General features: G+C 42.8%; 1 protein-coding gene across 1 annotated transcript in view; it reads left to right on the top strand.

Annotated features, from left to right (window-relative positions):
• The first annotated feature begins 1,761 nt into the window (after nt 1-1,761).
• Nucleotides 1,762-20,000, top strand: part of uggt1 (UDP-glucose glycoprotein glucosyltransferase 1) — a 23,266-nt gene continuing 5,027 nt past the window's right edge. The window contains 32 exon segments of the mRNA XM_079369286.1: nt 1,762-1,856; nt 2,656-2,797; nt 3,060-3,139; nt 3,466-3,596; nt 3,699-3,811; nt 3,890-4,064; nt 5,168-5,264; nt 5,376-5,454; nt 5,671-5,771; nt 8,709-8,808; nt 8,913-8,973; nt 10,524-10,615; nt 10,810-10,960; nt 11,346-11,465; nt 11,577-11,662; nt 12,069-12,204; nt 12,318-12,449; nt 13,323-13,487; nt 14,873-14,993; nt 15,359-15,457; nt 15,681-15,704; nt 16,255-16,349; nt 16,656-16,862; nt 16,967-17,098; nt 17,226-17,346; nt 17,349-17,355; nt 18,037-18,132; nt 18,251-18,353; nt 18,498-18,577; nt 19,194-19,383; nt 19,579-19,737; nt 19,822-19,909. Coding sequence (XP_079225412.1) covers nt 1,826-1,856; nt 2,656-2,797; nt 3,060-3,139; nt 3,466-3,596; nt 3,699-3,811; nt 3,890-4,064; nt 5,168-5,264; nt 5,376-5,454; nt 5,671-5,771; nt 8,709-8,808; nt 8,913-8,973; nt 10,524-10,615; nt 10,810-10,960; nt 11,346-11,465; nt 11,577-11,662; nt 12,069-12,204; nt 12,318-12,449; nt 13,323-13,487; nt 14,873-14,993; nt 15,359-15,457; nt 15,681-15,704; nt 16,255-16,349; nt 16,656-16,862; nt 16,967-17,098; nt 17,226-17,346; nt 17,349-17,355; nt 18,037-18,132; nt 18,251-18,353; nt 18,498-18,577; nt 19,194-19,383; nt 19,579-19,737; nt 19,822-19,909 — 3,514 coding nt within the window. The 5' untranslated portion in view covers nt 1,762-1,825.

The following is a 20,000-nucleotide window of genomic DNA, read 5'->3' as shown; positions in this document are numbered from 1 at the left end:
GACTGTCTAAAACCACTGGAACGGCACATTGTAAATTATATTTTGGGTGTAGTTTTCATTTAAAATAAGCACCAGCAAGAGCGAAGCAAAGATAGTTTAATAACCATTAAGTTATGTTATCTGCTTTTTTACATTTTAAATTGTCATGAGTGATGGCATTGATTCCCAACAACCTTCCCCAGGGACTCACTTGTAGATAAAAATAAATAAATAATAATAAATTAAAAAAAACAAGAAAAAATGCAATTCGCTCTTTAATTTTCAATGCCTTGATTTTTATATTCGGAAAAATTATAGTACCATGTCAGAGTGCTAAACCCGGCGAAAATAAAGTCAGCCAATCTTTTTCATTTCCCTGAGGGCTTTCTGAAGGTAGCCTATAATAATAGAAAAAGGGGATTATTGTAATTTACGATGTTTAATTATGTTTTGTTTGTTTCGGAGGCCTGGGTTCGACAACAAAGTTAATTGCCAGATACAGCCTGGTTTCCCAACTCTTCAGTTTTTTAATTACCTTTCAGTGAAATTAGGTTTTTCTATTTTGCGGTCCTGGCATATTTCAGCCCTGTTAAATAGTCTAATGCAGGTGTTGTGCAGAGAAATGCATGCCTGTCGAAAATTGCCATACATTGTAAATATAGCTATTGATATTTATATATATGTGATAAATGCAGTCTATATGAGAAAATATGCAACCTCCCAAGACAAGGCTATATAAGGCACACACAGTTTCTGCACTGCACAATTTTGCATTCACTCTTACAGAGGACATATAATTCCCCTTTCCCACCTTTTTCAAACAGTCCCCCTGTGGTCTAAATCAAACGTGTGCTGTGCTTTGGTCAAACTATAACATGAATCAAGTAAGTGACCCTGTATAAACCAGCTTTCTCAGAACTCTCTGTTTTGGTGTGTGTGTCTCTTTAAATGCAATGAGTTTTCCCTGCAGACGTCACCACTTTGCAAGAGAGAATAAAAATGGCAGACCTGCTCAAAAGTTCTGTTCTAGGCTGGAGGTAGAGTCCATGGCGGAGATACCAAAGGAGGGGAGGGGATTTTTAAAACGTTTTTTTTTAACCAGAATCCAACTTGTGAGGTCACAACGAGAGCAAATTTAAAATAAAGCCTTTTTTTGTCTGTGTTGTAAGACTTATGCAGACCACAAACAAAGAACTGGATAATTATTTCACATTTTGTGAGTTGGTAGACACTCAGGCTACCTAAATAAATGTTCAAAAACACTTTCAGAGTGGATTTTTCATAATATGTCCCCTTTAAATTTACTCTACAGACAACAATAGCAGCACTTAACTGTTATTAAGTATAAACTTTAGAAAGAAATACCCCGTTCAATATATTTAATTCAAACATGCAATTGTCGATAGGGATCATAGACTGTAAATATTAAGGTAGAGTATAGAAGTAAATCCGTGCCACCCGATTTTGAATTCCAATTTTTAGCACTGAATTTCTTTACATCGAATTTTTAACACGGATTTTTTTTTTTTTGCATCGAAATTAGACTTTGAATGTTAAAAGTCATTGAATTTCTAGCAGTGAATTTTTTTCCTATGATTTTATTTTTTCAATGTTCAAATAAATTCAGTGTAAAAGAAAAATCGACGTCTCAAAAATTCAGTGTAAATAAATTCGATATATAAAAATTTCAGTGCAAAAAATTCGAATTAAAAATCTGATGCCACAGATTTACTTCCATAGTAGAGATGAATTTCTCGGCACCTGTTCTGTAGTCATTTTTGAACAGGCAGAGTTGCGGGTACCTCACTAAGCTGACAGGACCCGCTCACTCCCAGCTGAACACAACATGAATGCAGGAAGCTGCGGAGCCGGCTCCGGTCAGTATATATCATTCATTCTCTATCTGCTCATACTATAACCTACAAAAATTAATCACTGATTGCTATCGTATTTAAGACTCTGCAACTTTAGACTGTGAGATAAATCCAGGTGTGTTTTTTTCTGACGTGTTATAAGCGTCAGCTAGCTCCTGCGTCTCTTTATACTGCTAGCGTTGATTAGCTTTACCCAGCAGTTCAGTGTCTCTGTGTGTCGGTGTCACAGACATTTAAGATACCAAAAACCTCACTAAATCATAAGATTCTTACAATATCGGGTGTAAAGAATCGAGATGTTTAGCTCTTGGGATTGTCATTGAAGCAGTCCGGATGTGAAAGCTGCGCTCTGATTGGACGAAGGAGACACGCTGAACATTCCTATTGGACGGAGTTCATGAAGCTTTTTGTTTACCTGCTGAAAAAAATCTCCAACATGAGGGACTGAAACATAAATCATCATGTCAGTGCGAGAGTGAAGCAAGGAGAGAAAGAAGAGTGTCTCCTTCATGTTTGTTGCCCTTTTAGATAAATACGTCTGAGGGTTTAGGGGTTAATCTGAGGGGGCTTAAAGGGGGCATAGGCTGGGACTTTGGTGGGTCATGTAGACCCAGTTGCCCCATGAGGATGTCCAATCTGAACCACAGGGTGTTAAGGTGTTAAATCAAGATAATGTATGTTTAGATGAGGGTATGTTTAGGCAGCTTTGTTATTCTCAGCATCAATCAAACGAGGCGCTTCGTTGTCGTCTGGTCATATAATGTCATGTGTTTGAATCCTTACGCCTTGACTCTTCCCTCAGGTCTAGACTCGAGGATGTGGCTTCTGTGCGTCCTGCTGCTGTCGTCGCTGCTCTCAGTGGTGTCTGCGGGTGCAGACTCCAAGGCCGTCACCACAACACTCACCACCAAATGGGCAGACACTCCTCTGCTGCTGGAGGCCAGGTACACCAACAGAGTTTTTATCGCTCAGATATTAGATGAATAATATTCTTAAGGTCAGTAGAGTCATGAACGATGTGAGTTTAAACTCCCCTGCTTCACTTATATTCTTCAGACTCTGTCCTGTATACTGTAACGGACACAACATTAACAACATTTATAAATTAAGAAACCGCTTTTTTTATTTTCAACAGACATTGTGACAGAGAGTGTCATATACACAGTTGTATGTAACTGCTGAACTTCGTCGTCTTTCCCCCCTCAGTGAGTTCCTGGCAGAGGAGAGCCAGGAGAAGTTTTGGGACTTTGTGGAGGCCAATCAGTCCATAGAGGGAGAGCATGACGGTAATGTAAAACTTCTCCTGCCGCCCTTGACCCGTTTTCACTTCAGTCTCTTTGGTTACAAGCAGCTGAATTTATGATGCCTGTGCATGCCGCTTGGCAGCAATTGCAGTGTTAGTGTTTTGGCCAAACACTTAAGCAAGCAGTAAAAAGATGGAGCAGAGCTGCAAACTGTACTTTACATCTGTTCACTTGAGTCTCTGCTTGAGTTCAAATGGTTAGAACAGCCTCAATGCAGCGACGCTCAGCAGTTAAAGAGGGAATGAAAACATGTATAACAACACAATGCTGGCTCATTACATCCGTTTGTTCTTATGATGTTCATGCAGACACGGATCAGGCCTACTATGACCTCATCATAAAGAAAGCCAGCGCCCTGCTCAGCACCGTCCAGGTGAACATGCTGAAGTTTGCCCTCTCCCTGAGAGCCTACTCTTCAACAGTTCACTCCTTCCAGCAGGTACACAGAGGACGCTTTCATTGTGTTTTGTTCTTGAAAGGTTTGGCATGCATGTAAGGGAGTGTCATGTTCTTCTGAATGTGCACTTTTTTTTTTTTTTAGATAGCGTCCAATGAGCCTCCTCCCTCTGACTGCTCAGCATTTTTTAGCGTCCATGGAGAAAAGACGTGCGATGCAGAAGGTTTAGAAGCACTGCTGAAAACAGCTGCACAGAGGTAATAAAAGATGCAAACACCTCAGAAAACACAAGCAGGAAAAGAGATTTTTAAAAATGACTCACCGTCTTCTTTCAGGCCGAAGCCGTATCTTTTCAAAGGCGATCACAAGTACTCTGGATCAAATCCAGACGCTCCTGTTGTCATTCTGTACGCTGCGTTTGGGACATCGGATTTCCAGAGGCTTCATGAAGTCATAACCTCCAAAGTCCACGGAGGCCTGGCGACTTACGTGCTCCGCCATTACCTGGCTGTAGGTTTTTCTTTCAGTCTTAAAACAAGATAGACATTAAACAGTAGATGCATTTGAACTGGGGGGAAAACAGTCATGAATTCAATTCAAAAAAACTTTATTTGTCCCTGGGGGGGCAGTTCAAGGTCACACAGAGCAGTAAATGAACAACAGAGCAGCTATGCTAAAATGTAACCAAAAATAAAGTGTCAACAAAAGAATACAGTGTAAGAATGTAAGTCCAAAGCTAAAAATCAAAATTACAAAGTTAAATGCAAAAGAAGGTATAAGTGGACCTGGATCGGACTAAAGATGTGAACTGAAATATATGCAGTAGTGAACAGATGTAAACAGAACTATAGTGCAGTAAACAGGAAATAAATATACATATACATATAATAATAAGGTGATAGTGGTGCATGGCAGATAGTAGAACAACATCATAAAAAGAAACAATAGAATAGTAGAAACACAATATTTTATAGTCTCATCTGGAGGATTATCTGAAGGTAAATGAAACAACAATTCTTATTCTCAGGCAGTGACTTGCCAGTAAAACACGTAGATTGAATGCCATTTAATCCTCCTACATTTACAAACTCGACCTTTAAGGAGCAAAATGATGCTCTGCCTTCACAGCAAGTCGGTTGAAGTGTTACTAATTTGTTAATTTGATGAAAGAGTTCTTCTCCCCTCATCTGTGAGTATGTTGAAAAACACAGTTTTCTTTCTAACTTGTAATTATGCTAAATTATTCTCACCATCTGTTGGTTCGGTACAGAGTTCTGGGCACCAGAGAGGTTGTAACATTTAAACACTTTTTCTGAGCCAGTCAGAGTGCGCTCGGTGTCTTCAGCACTGAGCAAGCAGCAGCTGGTTGTCTGTCCTTGAAAGCCGTCGATGTATTCAGCAGGAAAGCACATAAGGGCATTTTATAACAGAATACGAACAAAAGAAAAAAAATAACTTAATAGAGCATTTTAAACTTACATTTTCTCTGCATCACGTAGTCTGTCAGTGCAGCAGGAATAAAATGTGTCAGAGTGCCGTCAGCGAGTTGAAGAGAAAACGACGTGAGTGGAGACACTTCTGCCTCTCATCTCTTTTTCTCTCTTTCACTCCAGAAACCGAGTGAAAGGAAAGTCTATCTGTCCGGGTATGGAGTGGAGCTCGCCATCAAAAGCCAGGAGTACAAGGCAAAGGACGACACTCAAGTCCAAGGTACACACACACACACACACATACACACACTATTGATATGCACATGCCCTCCATGGTGAAATCCCAGAGGAGTCCTGATGTGAATAATGAGTTAATTGATTGTGGTTTCAGGCGCTGAGGTGAATGCTACAGTGATCGGAGAGAACGATCCAGTGGACGAGGTCCAGGGCTTCCTTTTTGGCAAGCTGAAGTGAGTGACTTTGTGTCAGCCAACGATACAAAATTCAAAGCTTGGATTAGCCCCAGGAACCGCACCGTGCTTCTCCTCCTTTTTCTCTCTCCAGTTTATTCCCTCAAAGCATTGACCGCAACCTTTGTTTTTTTTAATCTCTTATCAACTAACCTTAAAATAAACAAATCAATCTGTTTGTCCGACACACTCACTCGATGTCTTGTCTTTACCCAGGACTCTTTATCCAGAGCTTAAGGAACAGTTAAAGGAGCTGAGGAAACATTTGGTAGAAAGCACAAATGAAATGGCTCCTCTGAAAGTTTGGCAAATGCAAGGTGAGTCTCGTCTCTACATCTCCCCAGTTTTTCATCCGTTTCCTTCTTTTACTTTGGAGACGTCGATAAAACCGCCTGTGTAAGAAATGTGTGTGTGATTGCTTTTGCTTAATAAACTGTTAACAGCAGAGTCAGACACCCATCCATCTTTTTTCCTTCAGCGTATCCTGAGAAAAATAAGCAGATATCGACTTATTCCGTCTGATGTTTCAAGCCGCGATATTCACACCCCTGTGACGTTTCACCTTTGATCTGAACGTCTCAGAGGTGTGATGGAGGGAGGAAGTAACCCCCCCCCCTCCCCGTACCTCAGGTAGTAACAGAGTTTAAAGAGGCGAGACGACAGCAGGAGGAGCACAGCGCTGTGTTTGTGCGTATCTGACTGTGTGTGTATGTGAAGTCGCCGCTGTGCTTCTGCAACGCGTAATCTTCACAGACTGGCACACCGACATGAGCGGCAGCCGTGGAATCAATATGAAGGTGAAGACGGCCGAGATTAGTTACGACACCTTTTATGGAAAGAGTTATTGTTTTGAAACAAATACATAAAACTAACACAGCCAGCCTTTTGACAGGCTGATGAAAAATTCAAACTGTGAAATTCTCTGAGCGTGCATCAAAGCGAAACACTCCCTCCGCTTCTTGTTAGCACCTGCAGGCATTATTCCTGTCACTTAGATTGAGAGGAGATCGATTGATGACGCAGTAAATATGCCTTCTGGACTCAGACTGAGCTCTGGGTGCATTTAGGCGAAAGCTCCAGCTGATAATTATCTAATGGCAGGAATCCCAGATCTTCATCCCTGTCACAATGTAATCCATCAGTTTTCAAACCAATTACATCGATCAATCTGTCCGTGCATGCGAACAGTTGTTTGGTTTTTAATGTTTTATTTTTTTTAGGTCTTTGTTCAGTGGATAGACTTAAAAATCAAGAACAGAAAAACCACAAAACCAAATAAGGCGATGTCTACAAACACCCGAGTGTGTTGAAAAGCCCAGAGGTGTTATCACGTCAAGTAACAACTTCTCCTTCAAGTCAAAGATTCGAATGTGTTTAAAATGAGGCACAAAAGATTGAAAATCCATTAACGCCTCGACAAGTTTAAAGAGACTGCATATGCCGATAGCATCCGAAAGTGATGATTGGATTATAACAAGACAAACGCTGAATGATAACGTGTTAACTGACAAGAAAAAAACGAGCTGATTTTAGGGAGCAAAGTTGAAAATATGTGAAATCTTAGTTTTGTGAGAGAAAAGGATAAAGCTACGGTGAAAGAAAGATTTTTCTTCTGAGGCCGCAGGGTGGTTAGCGCCTGATTGGACCAGTCCAAAGTGGACCTCGCCTCTCGCCCAATGACATCTGAAGGAGAAAAGCGATATCGATAACGGATGGAAACGGTGTAAAAGCATTAACTCATCGTTCCCCCAGCACACTGAGAGCGCTGAACTTTAACTCCAGCCAGAGAATTTACATCTCTGCTGTGGAGGAGCCGTCGATTGGGATGTTTCATTAGTTTGATTTATTCTGCTGATGCACAGGTCGTCGATAAATAAACAGATGATTATTGGCGTCTGCCGCTGTAACAGTCCGTCTGTGAATCAAACCTGCAAACATAAAATGAATTTCTTTAGTTCTTTAATCGATGATGGTGGTCGATCAGTGTCTCCTTGATGCATTTCAGCCGTAACGTGTTGAAGTTATGATAACATTAAAAAGCCTCATCGATTCGAATGACATCACGTGTTTACTGACTTACTCAGACACACTTTTAAAACCCTATCAACGACAGTCAACTGTCTCTCTGCACGTTTTCATGTCTACATGAAACTCTTTACTTATGCAACAAGGCTGCCGGCGTGGTCAGGATGTGCAGCCTTCTTTCACTGTGCTGAAGAAGGGATGAGAGAGTCGGTTCAGCTCCGCTGTCGGTCTGTCATGTGGGCGTCCGTCTTTATCTTCCGGCCCGCCGGGGCTCATTAGCTCAGCCTGTTTACAAAGAGATGGAGACCTCCGGGGGCTAATAATCACACAGGCTACAACACCATTACTGAGATGTTCACTGCACTGAAATAATCCTCACCGCACTCTTCATCTCCTCGAAAGCAGAGGATCTAAATGGTCTTGAACAGTGTCAGTACTTCTGAAGAATTTCTTCCTGATTTCGTGCCTTCACACACTCGAGTCTGTGGTCTTAATCCTGCCTTAAATCCTTCTCCTTCTTTGAGATAGTTTTTAATTAAAGCCTCAGATGTGACGACAAGCATGTTAACATGGAATTAAATTCTAATTGTTGGTTTAATTAGCTTAACTGATGACTTTCTGGGAACACTTGCAACATGACTCTGGGGACTGTCCTGGCTCCAGGATGCTCCCGGTGCCCAGACAACGTCCGATAAAGAATTCAGCGGTTCTCAGACTCTTGTTACACGTCAACGTTACCCTCTGGATAAATTGTAATCTCAACAAAAGAAAGCAGCACGCGGCGAGGGTCAAAGTTTTTCTCTGGTAAAGTGAAGTGTTTCATGCTGTTACGGCCTAAACATGGAGACTTAAAACGTATGAGGTTTCAAGTTTAGCCCAAAGAGAGTAATTATAGTCTCTTTTTTTTTCTCTATAAGAGATGGTACGTTAACTGATCATCATCATCGCGGCAGCTCGAAGCTGTTCAACCACCTCCTCGCCTTTTGTTCTTTTACACTTCAATGCTTCAGATTCTTCAGGCTCACCTCTGTGAGTTTAAGTACAGACTCTAACTATTGCTCATACCGCCTTTTCTATGGAACATTTTTTTTTCTTTCTCTGCTCCCTCCTGTGTGTTTGTTCATCTCCTATCCGCTTCTGTCCAATCACCTCTTTCACATATTTTGCCCTCTTTGCCTTGCTACCAATCCGCCCACCTTTCTCTCTCTCTCTCTCTCTCTCTCTTACAGATCTGAGTTTCCAGACGGCAGCTCGCATTCTTGCTGCTCCCGCTGCTGAAGCCCTCAACGTCATGAGAGACCTCAGTCAGAACTTCCCGACAAAAGCCCGGTAAAGAAAAAGACTCAGGAACAGAAGCACGAGTGTAAAGTTTTTGGTTCACAGATGTATTTAGAGGTTTGCAGTTTTACAGCTCCTGTCTCCCCCCCCAACAGGTCCATCACTAAGACTGTGGTCAACTCTGAGATCCGCAGAGAGATCGAAGAGAACCAGAAGGTAAACGTTTGTCCACGCATCTGTTTAGCGATTGAGTTTGGTTTAACTTCACATTTCTCTCGTTTTCTTAAAGTTGAATGAAAAATCCAGAACCGTCTCTCAGCGCTCGTTCATCTTTTCCTGCTGAGATGTCTTTCTTTAACAATGAGTCAGAATTGAGTTTGCACAGGAAACAAATCGACAAAGTCATTTCCTCAAACAGTTGGACGCTAAATTTCCATCAGATATCTCTAAACAGGAGTGTGTATTAGATCTGTCGGGAACTTTTTTCGCTTCAACATTTCCTGATGCTTCCTTCGTGCTTTAGCGAGAAATTACAGCAGCGTGATCAGACTGAACTTCAGTCAAGCTCACAAACGCAGGATGCTTATGACTCTAGAGCCCTACTGGACTCTCTTCTTGTTTGTGTTTATGTGGACAAACCTCTACATTGCATTCCTCTCCCTAGTTTTCATCAGCATGCTGCTGCTCTTCCCGTCTCGCGGTCAGGAATAATTTACGTTCAGCTGTTTACCTTTCTCATCCAATCAAAGCAGAAAAAGAAAGATTGTCTTTTTACACCAACGCCTCAGCCTCTCAGCCGGCTTCAGGGAAACATCACAAATGAGAACTCCTCTTCCTCTTTTTTTTTTCTTTTCTTTTTTTTATTGTTTTGTCCTCTTGCCTTTTGTTGCGTGATCAACCGTGCACATCATCTGACTTGAAAAGCATCCGGTGTCTCACATCGTTGTTTGGCTTTCCTCTGCTAATACAAGAAGTAATCATCCTTTTATTTTCTCGTTGAGTATTTTCTCACTCACCCTTCCTCCTCCTCCTCCTCCTCCGCCTCCTCAAGCTGTGCTCACATTATCTTGGTGTGCAGACAGGAGTTTGGGTGGGTGGCAGAGGTGAGCGGCTAACGTCCTAATTACCGAATCTGTGATTCATTCGACGGGCGCGCTCAGTCCTGCAGCGAGCAAAGATTATTGATTGAAGTAGTTTGGACACATGAGCTTGCATACAGACGTCTCTCTCTCTTTCTCTCTCTCTCTCACACACACGCACACACAGACAGACACAGTTTAAGTGGGATGAACAGTGTTTGTGGTAATCATGTCGTATTGTAATACATAATTGCGGTGTCTGGAGTACGATTAATTTGATGTCTTTGTCTCTCTGTAATGAGATTTGACGGCACCAGAACGACTTTGAGTCTTCTCGTTTCCGCCTGTGCAGACACTCAAACACTCTCATAACTTCTCACAGCGGTGCCACACGCTCTTTCCTCTTATAATTAGATTTGTGTAGTGCGGGGTTTGATTGCTCTAAACGGACTGATTTGAAACGGGGCTGTCACCGCTCGTTTGTTTGGAGCAGAAGACGGGCTTCGTTACGGCCACGTGCCTCCTGTTGCCTTTAGTCCTACGTTCTAATTGACTTCAAGAGGAGCAGATTTGACATAATGTGCAGCACGATGTGCTGATCTGACCAGCTGAGGAGTGTTTTTTTTTTATTTTTTAAGGGTTTGATGTGAGTAGGAGGTTTAGTCACAGCGATGTTTCTCTTCACAGTTCTTCAAAGGAACTCTGGGCCTGCAGCCTGGAGATTCAGCTCTGTTCATCAACGGGCTGCACATAGACCTGGACACACAGGACATCTTCAGGTACACACACACACACACACACACACACACACACACATGATATGGCATGTAATCATAACGGCCTGTTCTGAAAAGTGGTGCACACTTCTGTCATGATCAGGAGGTTTGTAGACAAACATGTTAGCGTTAGAAAAACGGTGATAATATGTGACCTTAAATATGAAACCTAATGTGAACCTTAATGTCCTCTGCAGTGTGTTTGAGGTGCTGCGCAGTGAGGCGAGGGTGATGGAGGGTCTGCGCTCCCTGCACATCGAGACCCCGTACATCCACGACATCCTGAAGCTCAACGTCCAGCCGTCCGACTCCGACTATGCTGTTGACATCCGCAACGCCGCCATCAGTGTAAGAAAGGGATAAAAGCAGGCCTCGTTTTTCATTACATTCACCGTTATCGGCCCCTTCACGTCCTTAAACAAAAAGAGCAGGAACTCTTTATGCAGCCCAAATATCCTTGAATACAGAATCATCATGTAAAGGTAGCGGATCAGATAAACAGTATTACCTGCCATCCAAAACCCTTTGTATTTAAAGCTGAACATTACTTCTCTTCTTAGACATGAAATAAACCAGAAAGTGAATACATGATTTCACAAGAAAAGAATCAGCAGACAATGAAAATACAGGTTTTCTGCTTCGATAGTTCTGTGTAATTTGTAAAAGGTCATTTTCTCCTCGGCCTAACCCAGCGTTCTTCTTTCAAACATTTTCTCCTTTTTTCAATTCGTAGTGGATTAACAACTTGGAGACGGACCACAGGTACAGCTCATGGCCGTACAACGTGCAGGAGCTGCTCAGGCCCACCTTCCCAGGAGTCATCAGGCAGATCCGCAAGAACTTCCACAATCTGGTTCGTCTATACCTGATTTAATTACCGCCTGCAGAATCCAAATGTTCCTGCACCCTGGTGAAAATTACCAACCCGTGTGTGTGTGCGTGTGTGTGTGTGTGTGTGTTACAGGTGATCATTCTGGACCCAACTCAGGAGAACGCTGTCGAGCTGCTGAGTGTTGCCGAGATGTTTTATTCGAACAACATCCCACTCAGGTTAGTGTTTCAGTCAGCAGGGACGTGACTGAAATAGTCCTCCAGTTATTTTTAGTAAAGATTACATTCATCGTGTAATATGCATATTCTGATAAATGTGAATTACATCAGCGTATGGACGGTTTATATAAAAGACAGTAGGTGAACAAACAGAAAAATGTGTGTTTATTAAAGATGCTGCAGTGCAGTGGTTTGTATTTGGGTCTAGAACTCCTTTTAAATTCAGTAGTTTTGTCAGGCAGGTTCGGTAGACCTTTGTTGTCTCCCTGCATGTGGCGTCTCGGGATGGTCAGTTAGTTTGAATACAGATGAAGCTCACGGCACGCTCTCTGCATCCTAACCGTCTGATAAACATATTTGAGCCTGTTTGTGAAACTTTACTCGGCCTCTGCGTGTGTTTTTGTAGAATCGGGCTGGTGTTTGTGGTGTCCAATGAAGACGACGTAGACGGCATGCAGGATGCGGGCGTGGCGCTGGTTCGAGCTTACAACTACATCAGCGACGAGGTGGACAGCCAGAGTGCATTTGAAGCCGTCATCCAGGTGAGGCAAACAGTGACGACTCTTCTTCTTATTGTCCTCGTGAGAATATAAAGTTTGACTCCTCGCTGACAAACTTTAAACGTTTGGTTGATTTTTGTCCCTCCATCTGTTAGATGTTCAACCGAGTTCCTGTTGGTGGGAAGTTAAGTGTTGGGGATGTGATGAAGGTGCTGGAGAAGAGATTCCCTTACGTGGAGGTCAGCAGCGTCCTCGGAGCGGACTCCAGCTACGATAGCAACAGGAAGGTGAGCGGCTAAAACTGAACTTCACTGTCCCGGGAGGAAGATTTGTCTTGGACTTCACGATGCTCTGATCAAAGTACAATCAGTCAAACATGTCAGTAAATGACTCAAACCATATTTATGTATGCATTAAGAACAGTGATGACAAAGTGCAGGCATAGCCACACACACACACTTACACACACACACACTTTACAGCTTAGGTGGTGAGTTTGTAGACAAGGGGACAAAAGCATTGTTTGTGTCTGAGATCGTGTCCATGTTTAATGTTTACTAAAAGTTTTGTTTTCAGCTGAACAATAAACTGAACGAGGAGGTTCGTGTCACCTGAAGATCTTATGTTGAGAATCTTATGTTGAGCGAAACCCTTTCCAGAGAGGGGGGCGTGGTCAGACACAGCTCATTTACATATTTAAAGCTACAGACGCAGAAACAGCCTGTTCTGAGCAGGGCTGAAATAGAGGGGTTTATAGACATGATCATGTATAGGATTTAGATTAAGACACATGTTTGGGAGCTCTGAGACTTATTTGCAGTGTTTGAAGAGGAGGAGACTATGTGGCCTTTCATTTTAGAAACAGGATTTCCCGAATAATTAAAAACTGCTCAGATAATTAAAGACACTTTTCCGGGATCAGTTTTTGAATGAGCGTACTTCAGAGAAAGAACACGGTCTTTATCACATCTTGTATGAGTTGTAGTTCCCTGAGGGCTCATATTTTGTGGGGGACATTTAAAACATACTCCAGATTACAGCATGGATCTTATTAAACATCTTCTTGGACGCAAATCATCATCTCTAATCCAGCCACACGTCTGATGTGGTTCAAGGCTGATGTAATCAGAAGTAACATGTCTCTGCGTCTTCTCTTTCAGGAGGGTCGGGCGTACTATGAGCAGACCGGGGTGGGCCCGTTGCCTGTGGTCCTGTACAACGGCATACCATACCAGCGTGAGCAGCTGGACCCGGATGAACTGGAGACGGTTACCATGCAAAAGATCCTGGAGACCACCTCGTTCTACCAGAGGGCCGTCTACCTGGTCAGTCAGAGCCCGCTCATCTAAGCACAGAAATCCATTTTCATGCAGTTGAGTCCAAATGGAAGAAAAAAAAAACGGACTCTGTGGAGATAAGTACTGAACACCCACAGTGTGAAATCATCCGTAGTCCAATAAATACTGAAGGCTTTGAAAACATTTCACAACACATGCACTGACAACATTTCACCTTCAAAATTCAAAGTCTGCGCTTCTAGAAAAATAAAACCTTTTTTTATAATGATCCGTAGTGTTGTAGTCCAAGACGACACTAACCGAGACCCAGACTTATCCTCAGACCAGAGTGCTTCAAGACAAGATCAGAAAGATGACTATCACTGAAAAATCATCATCTTGTGTTTAGCAGACATCGCTTGGAGCGTAACACCGAGAAGGTTGAAACCCTAACCGGGCGCTGAAAATCAAATTATGAAGGAATTTTACTCTTTTATAATCTTTTATAAAGTTGAGTTTTCTCTCGAATCACAGTAATGATGTGGACAAATAGACTGTCAGTGGTGTCCTTGACCGGTCTTGACCGAGACAAGACTGAATGAAAATGCTTTCGGTTCTGAGACGGGACGGAGAACTTCAAAAAGACCGATTTCAAGCACTACGACTCGACCCTGTCCATAAAACGTTAAAATGAACACATATTTAGTGACTATACTAAGAGCTTTATTTATAAATCACCTTTAAAAACACGGGTTTACAAACTGCTTTGACAAGCAGAAAACACACAGCTACACACCAAACACACACATATTGAACCCAACCGTCACAAGATGTCATCAAAGGAACCATCAGAAGAACCCGGGCAGCACAAGAACCCAACAACGCCAGCCAGTGGGTGTATTGTTTGTGCTAATGTGCTGGAGCTGTTTCAAAACGCTGTTTAATTAGAAGGAAAATGAAATCAGCAGATTAACTTTAGATATTTTTTTTTTAGGTTCTTTTTTTAGGGAGGATTGTTCTTTTCTTTTCTTTTTTTCAGTACACAGTGTTGGATCGTAGTGAGAAATATTTTAGTCTGTTAAGCTTCATCTTTGTGAGTGTGTGCCATCTGCCGTGTTTTCCTGTTTTAATGTCGTCCCAGAACTCGGAGCAGCCAAATGTTTATTTTGTTCAAAGACTGTTTTGTAAAGTCTTACAGCGAAGGAAGCAGTGTGTAAATTTAGTTTCAACTCCAGTCCTGATGAAGGACGTTCTGTTGTCTCCTTTTTCACTGTTTCACTCAAACTTGTCATTGGAGAACTTTTCCTTCAAAACACTCGTGACTTGACTTGAGTCTTTCCTGTGACTTTAAAGATGAGAACCCCCCCTGTCAGGTTTGTCTTCTTGTGTATTCCAAGAGTAACTTCTGGAGTGTGTGCTCTTGTGGCTCTCAGGGTGAACTGGCTACAGATCAAGACGTCGTTGACTTCATCATGAGTCAGCCCAACGTCGTCCCGCGCATCAACCCCAGAGTGCTGTCCACCAGCAGAACGTACCTGGACCTGTCTGACACCAGTGAGTACACAGTGGGCTCTGAACAAGTCATTAAGATGTCGGCCATGTTGTTGTTGTTTACTTTTCATGAAGAACATTTCCACTTCAACCTTTCCAGTTCAGTATTCAGAACATTTATAAAAGTCTTTATTGCAAATTTGGAAACTTCCCAAAATTTCCATTTAAGGTTTTACTTTATTATTTTTTTTTTTAAAGTGTCCATTGAAAGTTCAATAAAGTTTCCGATGAAATTTTCCAGTTCTTATTCTTTTTATTCGAACAGTAAAAAGGGAGTGAATCAATGACTGCATTCAAATCCATGTTTGACTATCTGCACTGTTCTGCCCTTCACGCTCTGCATCACAGCCTGCTCTCTCTTTTTGCAGACAATCACTTCATAGACGACTACGCTCGCTTCTCCACTCTCGACATCAAAGAGAAGAGCACCGCTGTGGCCAACAGCTTGAACTACATGACCAAAAAAGGTAAAACAGTCTCGCGTGGTCGCTGTTAACCATCGAACAAACAAACGCCGACTGGCCGACGTTTCATTTCTTCAATTTTTCTCTTGAAGATTCTTGAATCATCTTCAATCCTAAACTCTTCATGTGTTCTCCCTCTGTCCTCTTCTTCTTCTTCTTCTTCTTCTTCTTCCTCCTAATCATGCGATTTTAAAAAAACAAAACAAACAAACTGTCCCTCCATCAGGGATGACCAGCACCAACAGGCATGGTAATCACCCTCTTCCTCCACACTACTACAGCTCTCCCTCATTTCGCTCTAATTCTTCTCTGTCGTCCGTGAACTCTGAGTATCGCTGGCATTGTTTGGCTCCGTTTGTGAATCCAGCATCACGCTTCCATCTGTGCAGCATTTCTCAGAGGGCACAAACGACTAATGCTCCGCATGTGATGATCGCCGTGTGGGCTCTGAAGTGTAACTGTGTTTTTTTTGTAATAGCTCACCAAGTTCTAACGTTTGTTTTTCTTCCATCTGTAGGAGAGCATGGTGGTTCATTCTGTGGTCTTTGTTTTAGCTGCATGGAGGACACGTCTTAAGTTCTAGTTCTAACTTTCTTCATGGTATTCTTTGTTTCTTTGCAGCCCGGTTTGCCACCCACATCGATTATTTTTTATTTTTTTTATTTTTTTTTAAACTCACTTTATCAATCTGTGTCTTCACTGCACACAATCTTTGACTCTTGAGCTCAACTGTGTAGGATCAGCGAGTCCTTTCACTGACAGGCCGTGTTTCGTTCTTCCTTTGTTGTTGTTGTCGCCAGATGACGGTTACATCCGCCCTGTGACCTTCTGGGTGGTCGGAGACTTTGACAAACCCTCGGGACGTCGGCTGCTGTATGACGCCATCAGACACATGGTAGAAAAACAGGATTTGCTTTGAGATGTTATGAAGTGTTTTAGAAGATGGAGAAATTCAAAGGAACGGGTCGACATTTTTAAGAATTTATTCGAATGTAAAAACAACACTTAAATGATCTCCTGTTTCTTTGAGTTTGTTTCCTTCAATAATTTCTAAATAGTTTAAAAAAACATGATGAGTGTGGGTTTGTAGGTGTTACCATAAAAAAAAAAACCACATCAGTCAGTTGTATCATTCTGTTTTTTGTTTCCTGTGAATTTGTACTAACAAACCCCTCACTAACGTCGAGCTGTTGTTCATCAGAAAACCAGCAACAACGTCCGCCTGGGGATGATCAACAACCCATCGGATGCTCCGTCCGAAGAGACGAGCCGCGTGGCCCGAGCGATCTGGGCCGCCATGCAGACTCAATCTGCCAACAACGCCAAGAACTTCATCACCAAGCTGGCCAAAGAGGAGACGGCGGCGGCTCTGGAGAGGGGAGTGGACGTGGGAGAGTTCGCTGTCGGGGTGAGGGATGACCATTGTGATTTAGAAACCATCTCTTCCTTACTTTTTCTCCCTCATTTTCCCGTTGATCCATTGCCTACATGTTTGCCGTGTTGTCCCCTCAGGGTATGGATGTGTCACTGTTTAAGAGCGCCTATGAGGGTCATAAATATGACTTCCTGCTCTCCCACGCCGCCTACTGCCGGGATGTGCTCAAACTGAAGAAAGGACAAAAAGCAGTCATTAGCAACGGAAGAGTGAGTCACCATCTTGTTTCTTATTGTTTCAAAAAAAAAAAACTTTTCACCTGCACTGAAAATATAAATAAACTTAGCTTTTATGAATAAAGCAGATCAATACTTAGCTTTTGTCTCCTGCCTGCAGATCATTGGTCCTCTGGAGGAGGAGGAGGTGTTCAACCAGGATGACTTCCTACTCTTAGAGAGCATCATCCTGAAAACATCCGGAGAGCGAATCAAAAGCAAAGTCCAGCAGTTTGGAATCGAGGCGACAGGTACTTTATCTCCCTTCGTGACAAGCGAAGACTCACTAGAAAAGAAAAGAGCTTTACTTTTCCACAATATGGAGAACTGTCCTTGGCTCCATAAAAACAAAAAACATGATGACAAACAAGACAACATTTCAGGAAAGTGAGAGATGAGAAGAGCGCTCGGAGTCCTTGACAACATCACAGTCGACCGAATCTGTGGATGAAAAACAGTCATTTTTAAAAACATTTCATTGTGCAGTTAGAAGTGTCAGACTTTGGGGAGTGGGTTTTCTGTTTTTACTTTCAGAATTGAGTTGAGCTCAGGGACAAATAATGTTTTGTTAATATTTGTTGTGACTCGTGGCAGTCTGAAGTCGACTGGCTGTTTGGATCTCTCTCGTCTGTTTCCTCTTTCCATTTGACATTCAAGTGCCCGCACCATGCTACCATGTCAAAAGACTAAATGTATTCTAGCAGATTCTTCGAAACCATTTCAACAATCTTTGGACTCATTTAGCTTCCTGCTAGGATGAAGCCTCTGCAGAGGCCTGTGTTGTCTATTAGGGCTTTTACACTTTTACAATCTCCGGAACAGTCCAACTGAAATGATCTGGATATTTTCAGCAGTGTAAAAGTGAAAACGGCTCATGAGGATGAGTTAATTCTTTTAAGTTTTTAAAAAGTAACCTCTGATTTGTCTCTCAGTGCCAGCGACCTGGTGATGAAGGTGGACGCTCTTCTCTCCTCCCAGCCCAAAGGAGAGGCCCGCGTTGAATATGACTTTGCAGATGATCGCCACAGGTAAAGATGTGCACATTATTTAGATCAGGTTACCTGGAGAAAAAAATTGATGTGATCGGTTTGTGTTGAGGAATTCAGCCTTGTAAGTGTTAAGTTTCCTGGGCTCGTTTGTTTGCAGTGCTGTGAAGATGCGGCCTAAGGAGGGCGACGTCTACTTCGACGTCATCGCCGTCGTCGATCCCGTCACCAGAGATGCACAGAAACTCGCTCCTCTCCTCGTGGTGGGTTGAACTGAAGTCCCTGGTTGGATTGTTTCCTTTTCAGATCTGTCCGCTTGTATTTACGTGGCCCTCAGCTCTGCCCTGTCCACGCCTCATCTCGAACCTGTCTCTCTCCCTCTCTCTTAACGCTCGCACTCTCTGCAGGTCCTGAAGCAGCTGGTGAACCTCAACCTCCGAGTCTTCATGAACTGCCAGTCCAAGCTGTCAGAGATTCCCCTCAAGAGGTGAGGACAGTAGAGACAAACTTCAGATGTGCTCTTTTTCTGTATAAAGCTTACTCTCCCGATCGTTCTGCTTGAATGCTGATCTTTAATTTAAAGGATGAGGACCTTAGTTAGCAGCTCACTGAATTCATGGAGCCTCTGTTCTTCTTCAAAATTAAAGAAATGTTTTGAGTCTTATGACCTTAACTTATCGTTTGAGGAGCGCCTCCTCGCTCCATATCCCACTCCGATCATCTAATCTTGGCCTTCTTTCCATCCCCCCCCACACGCACACACACACACACACACACTCTCTGGAATCAACTCCCAGAAACCCTCAGATCTGAAGTATCTAAAAACCCACCTGTACAGACAATCCTTCATGGAATCAGTTACCCTTCCTTATGCCTACTTTTTTGAACGTTTTTATTTATTTTTCTTTCTTTGTGTACGTTTTCCTGTTTTTACTTTTTGCATTTGTGGAGCACCTTGTAACAAATAGTTTTAAAAGTTCTATGTAAATACTCACTAAATCAAAAAACTGCAATTCCCTAATTTGTTTTCTTTTGGCTAAAGCTCTCCATATTCAGACTCTCCCGTCTGGAATCAAAGTCCAACTGTCTTTTTCTTCTTCCAGTTTTTACCGTCACGTCTTGGAGCCTGAGGTGTCCTTTCAAGTTGACGGTAGTTTTGCTCCGGGCCCCTTGGCTAAGTTCCTGGACATGCCTCAGTCCCCCCTCTTCACCCTGAACCTCAACACCCCCGAGAGCTGGATGGTGGAGTCTGTGCACACCCGCTACGACCTGGACAACATCTACCTGGAGGAGGTAGAGCCGAGCTTTTAGTAGTGAGGGGTCGGTCAGGATCGGCCCTGATGAAATATTTAAAGAGAGATTTTTCTTTTTCACACATTTTCAGTTTTAGAATCTCAAACTCAAATTCTCTTCGGCTGTCTAAATGACGGTTTTCGTCAACGCTGACTCCCTCATGGTGAAGCCTTTTCTGCTCTCCGGTGTGTGCAGGTGGAGAACATCGTCGCAGCAGAGTACGAGTTGGAGCACCTTCTGTTGGAAGGTCATTGTTTCGATGTGAGTTCGGGCCAGCCGCCACGCGGACTCCAGTTCACCCTGGGCACCGCCTCCGAGCCGGTCATCATGGATACCATCGTCATGGCGAACCTGGTGAGTTATTGCAGGACGAGCCTTTAACTCTGTGGTGTAACACCTGAGAGCAGAACGTCACTGTGGACCTCCTCTCCTCTGCAGGGTTACTTTCAGCTGAAGGCGGCTCCAGGCGCCTGGATCCTGAAGCTGAGGAAAGGTCGCTCTGATGAAATCTACAAGATTTACAGGTAAGATGGTGGACTTTGGTTATATTGGGTTACAGAGTTGAAATGTATTTTTATTTTTTTAAAATGCAGCATGCGCTCCGACTCTGTTCTCAA

Source organism: Symphodus melops, assembly GCF_947650265.1.
Source record: "Symphodus melops genome assembly, chromosome: 19".
NCBI classification, from domain to species: Eukaryota; Metazoa; Chordata; class Actinopteri; order Labriformes; family Labridae; genus Symphodus; species Symphodus melops.
The sequence above is the reverse complement of the archived record's forward strand: the minus strand, read 5'-3'. Positions and strand labels throughout refer to the sequence as shown.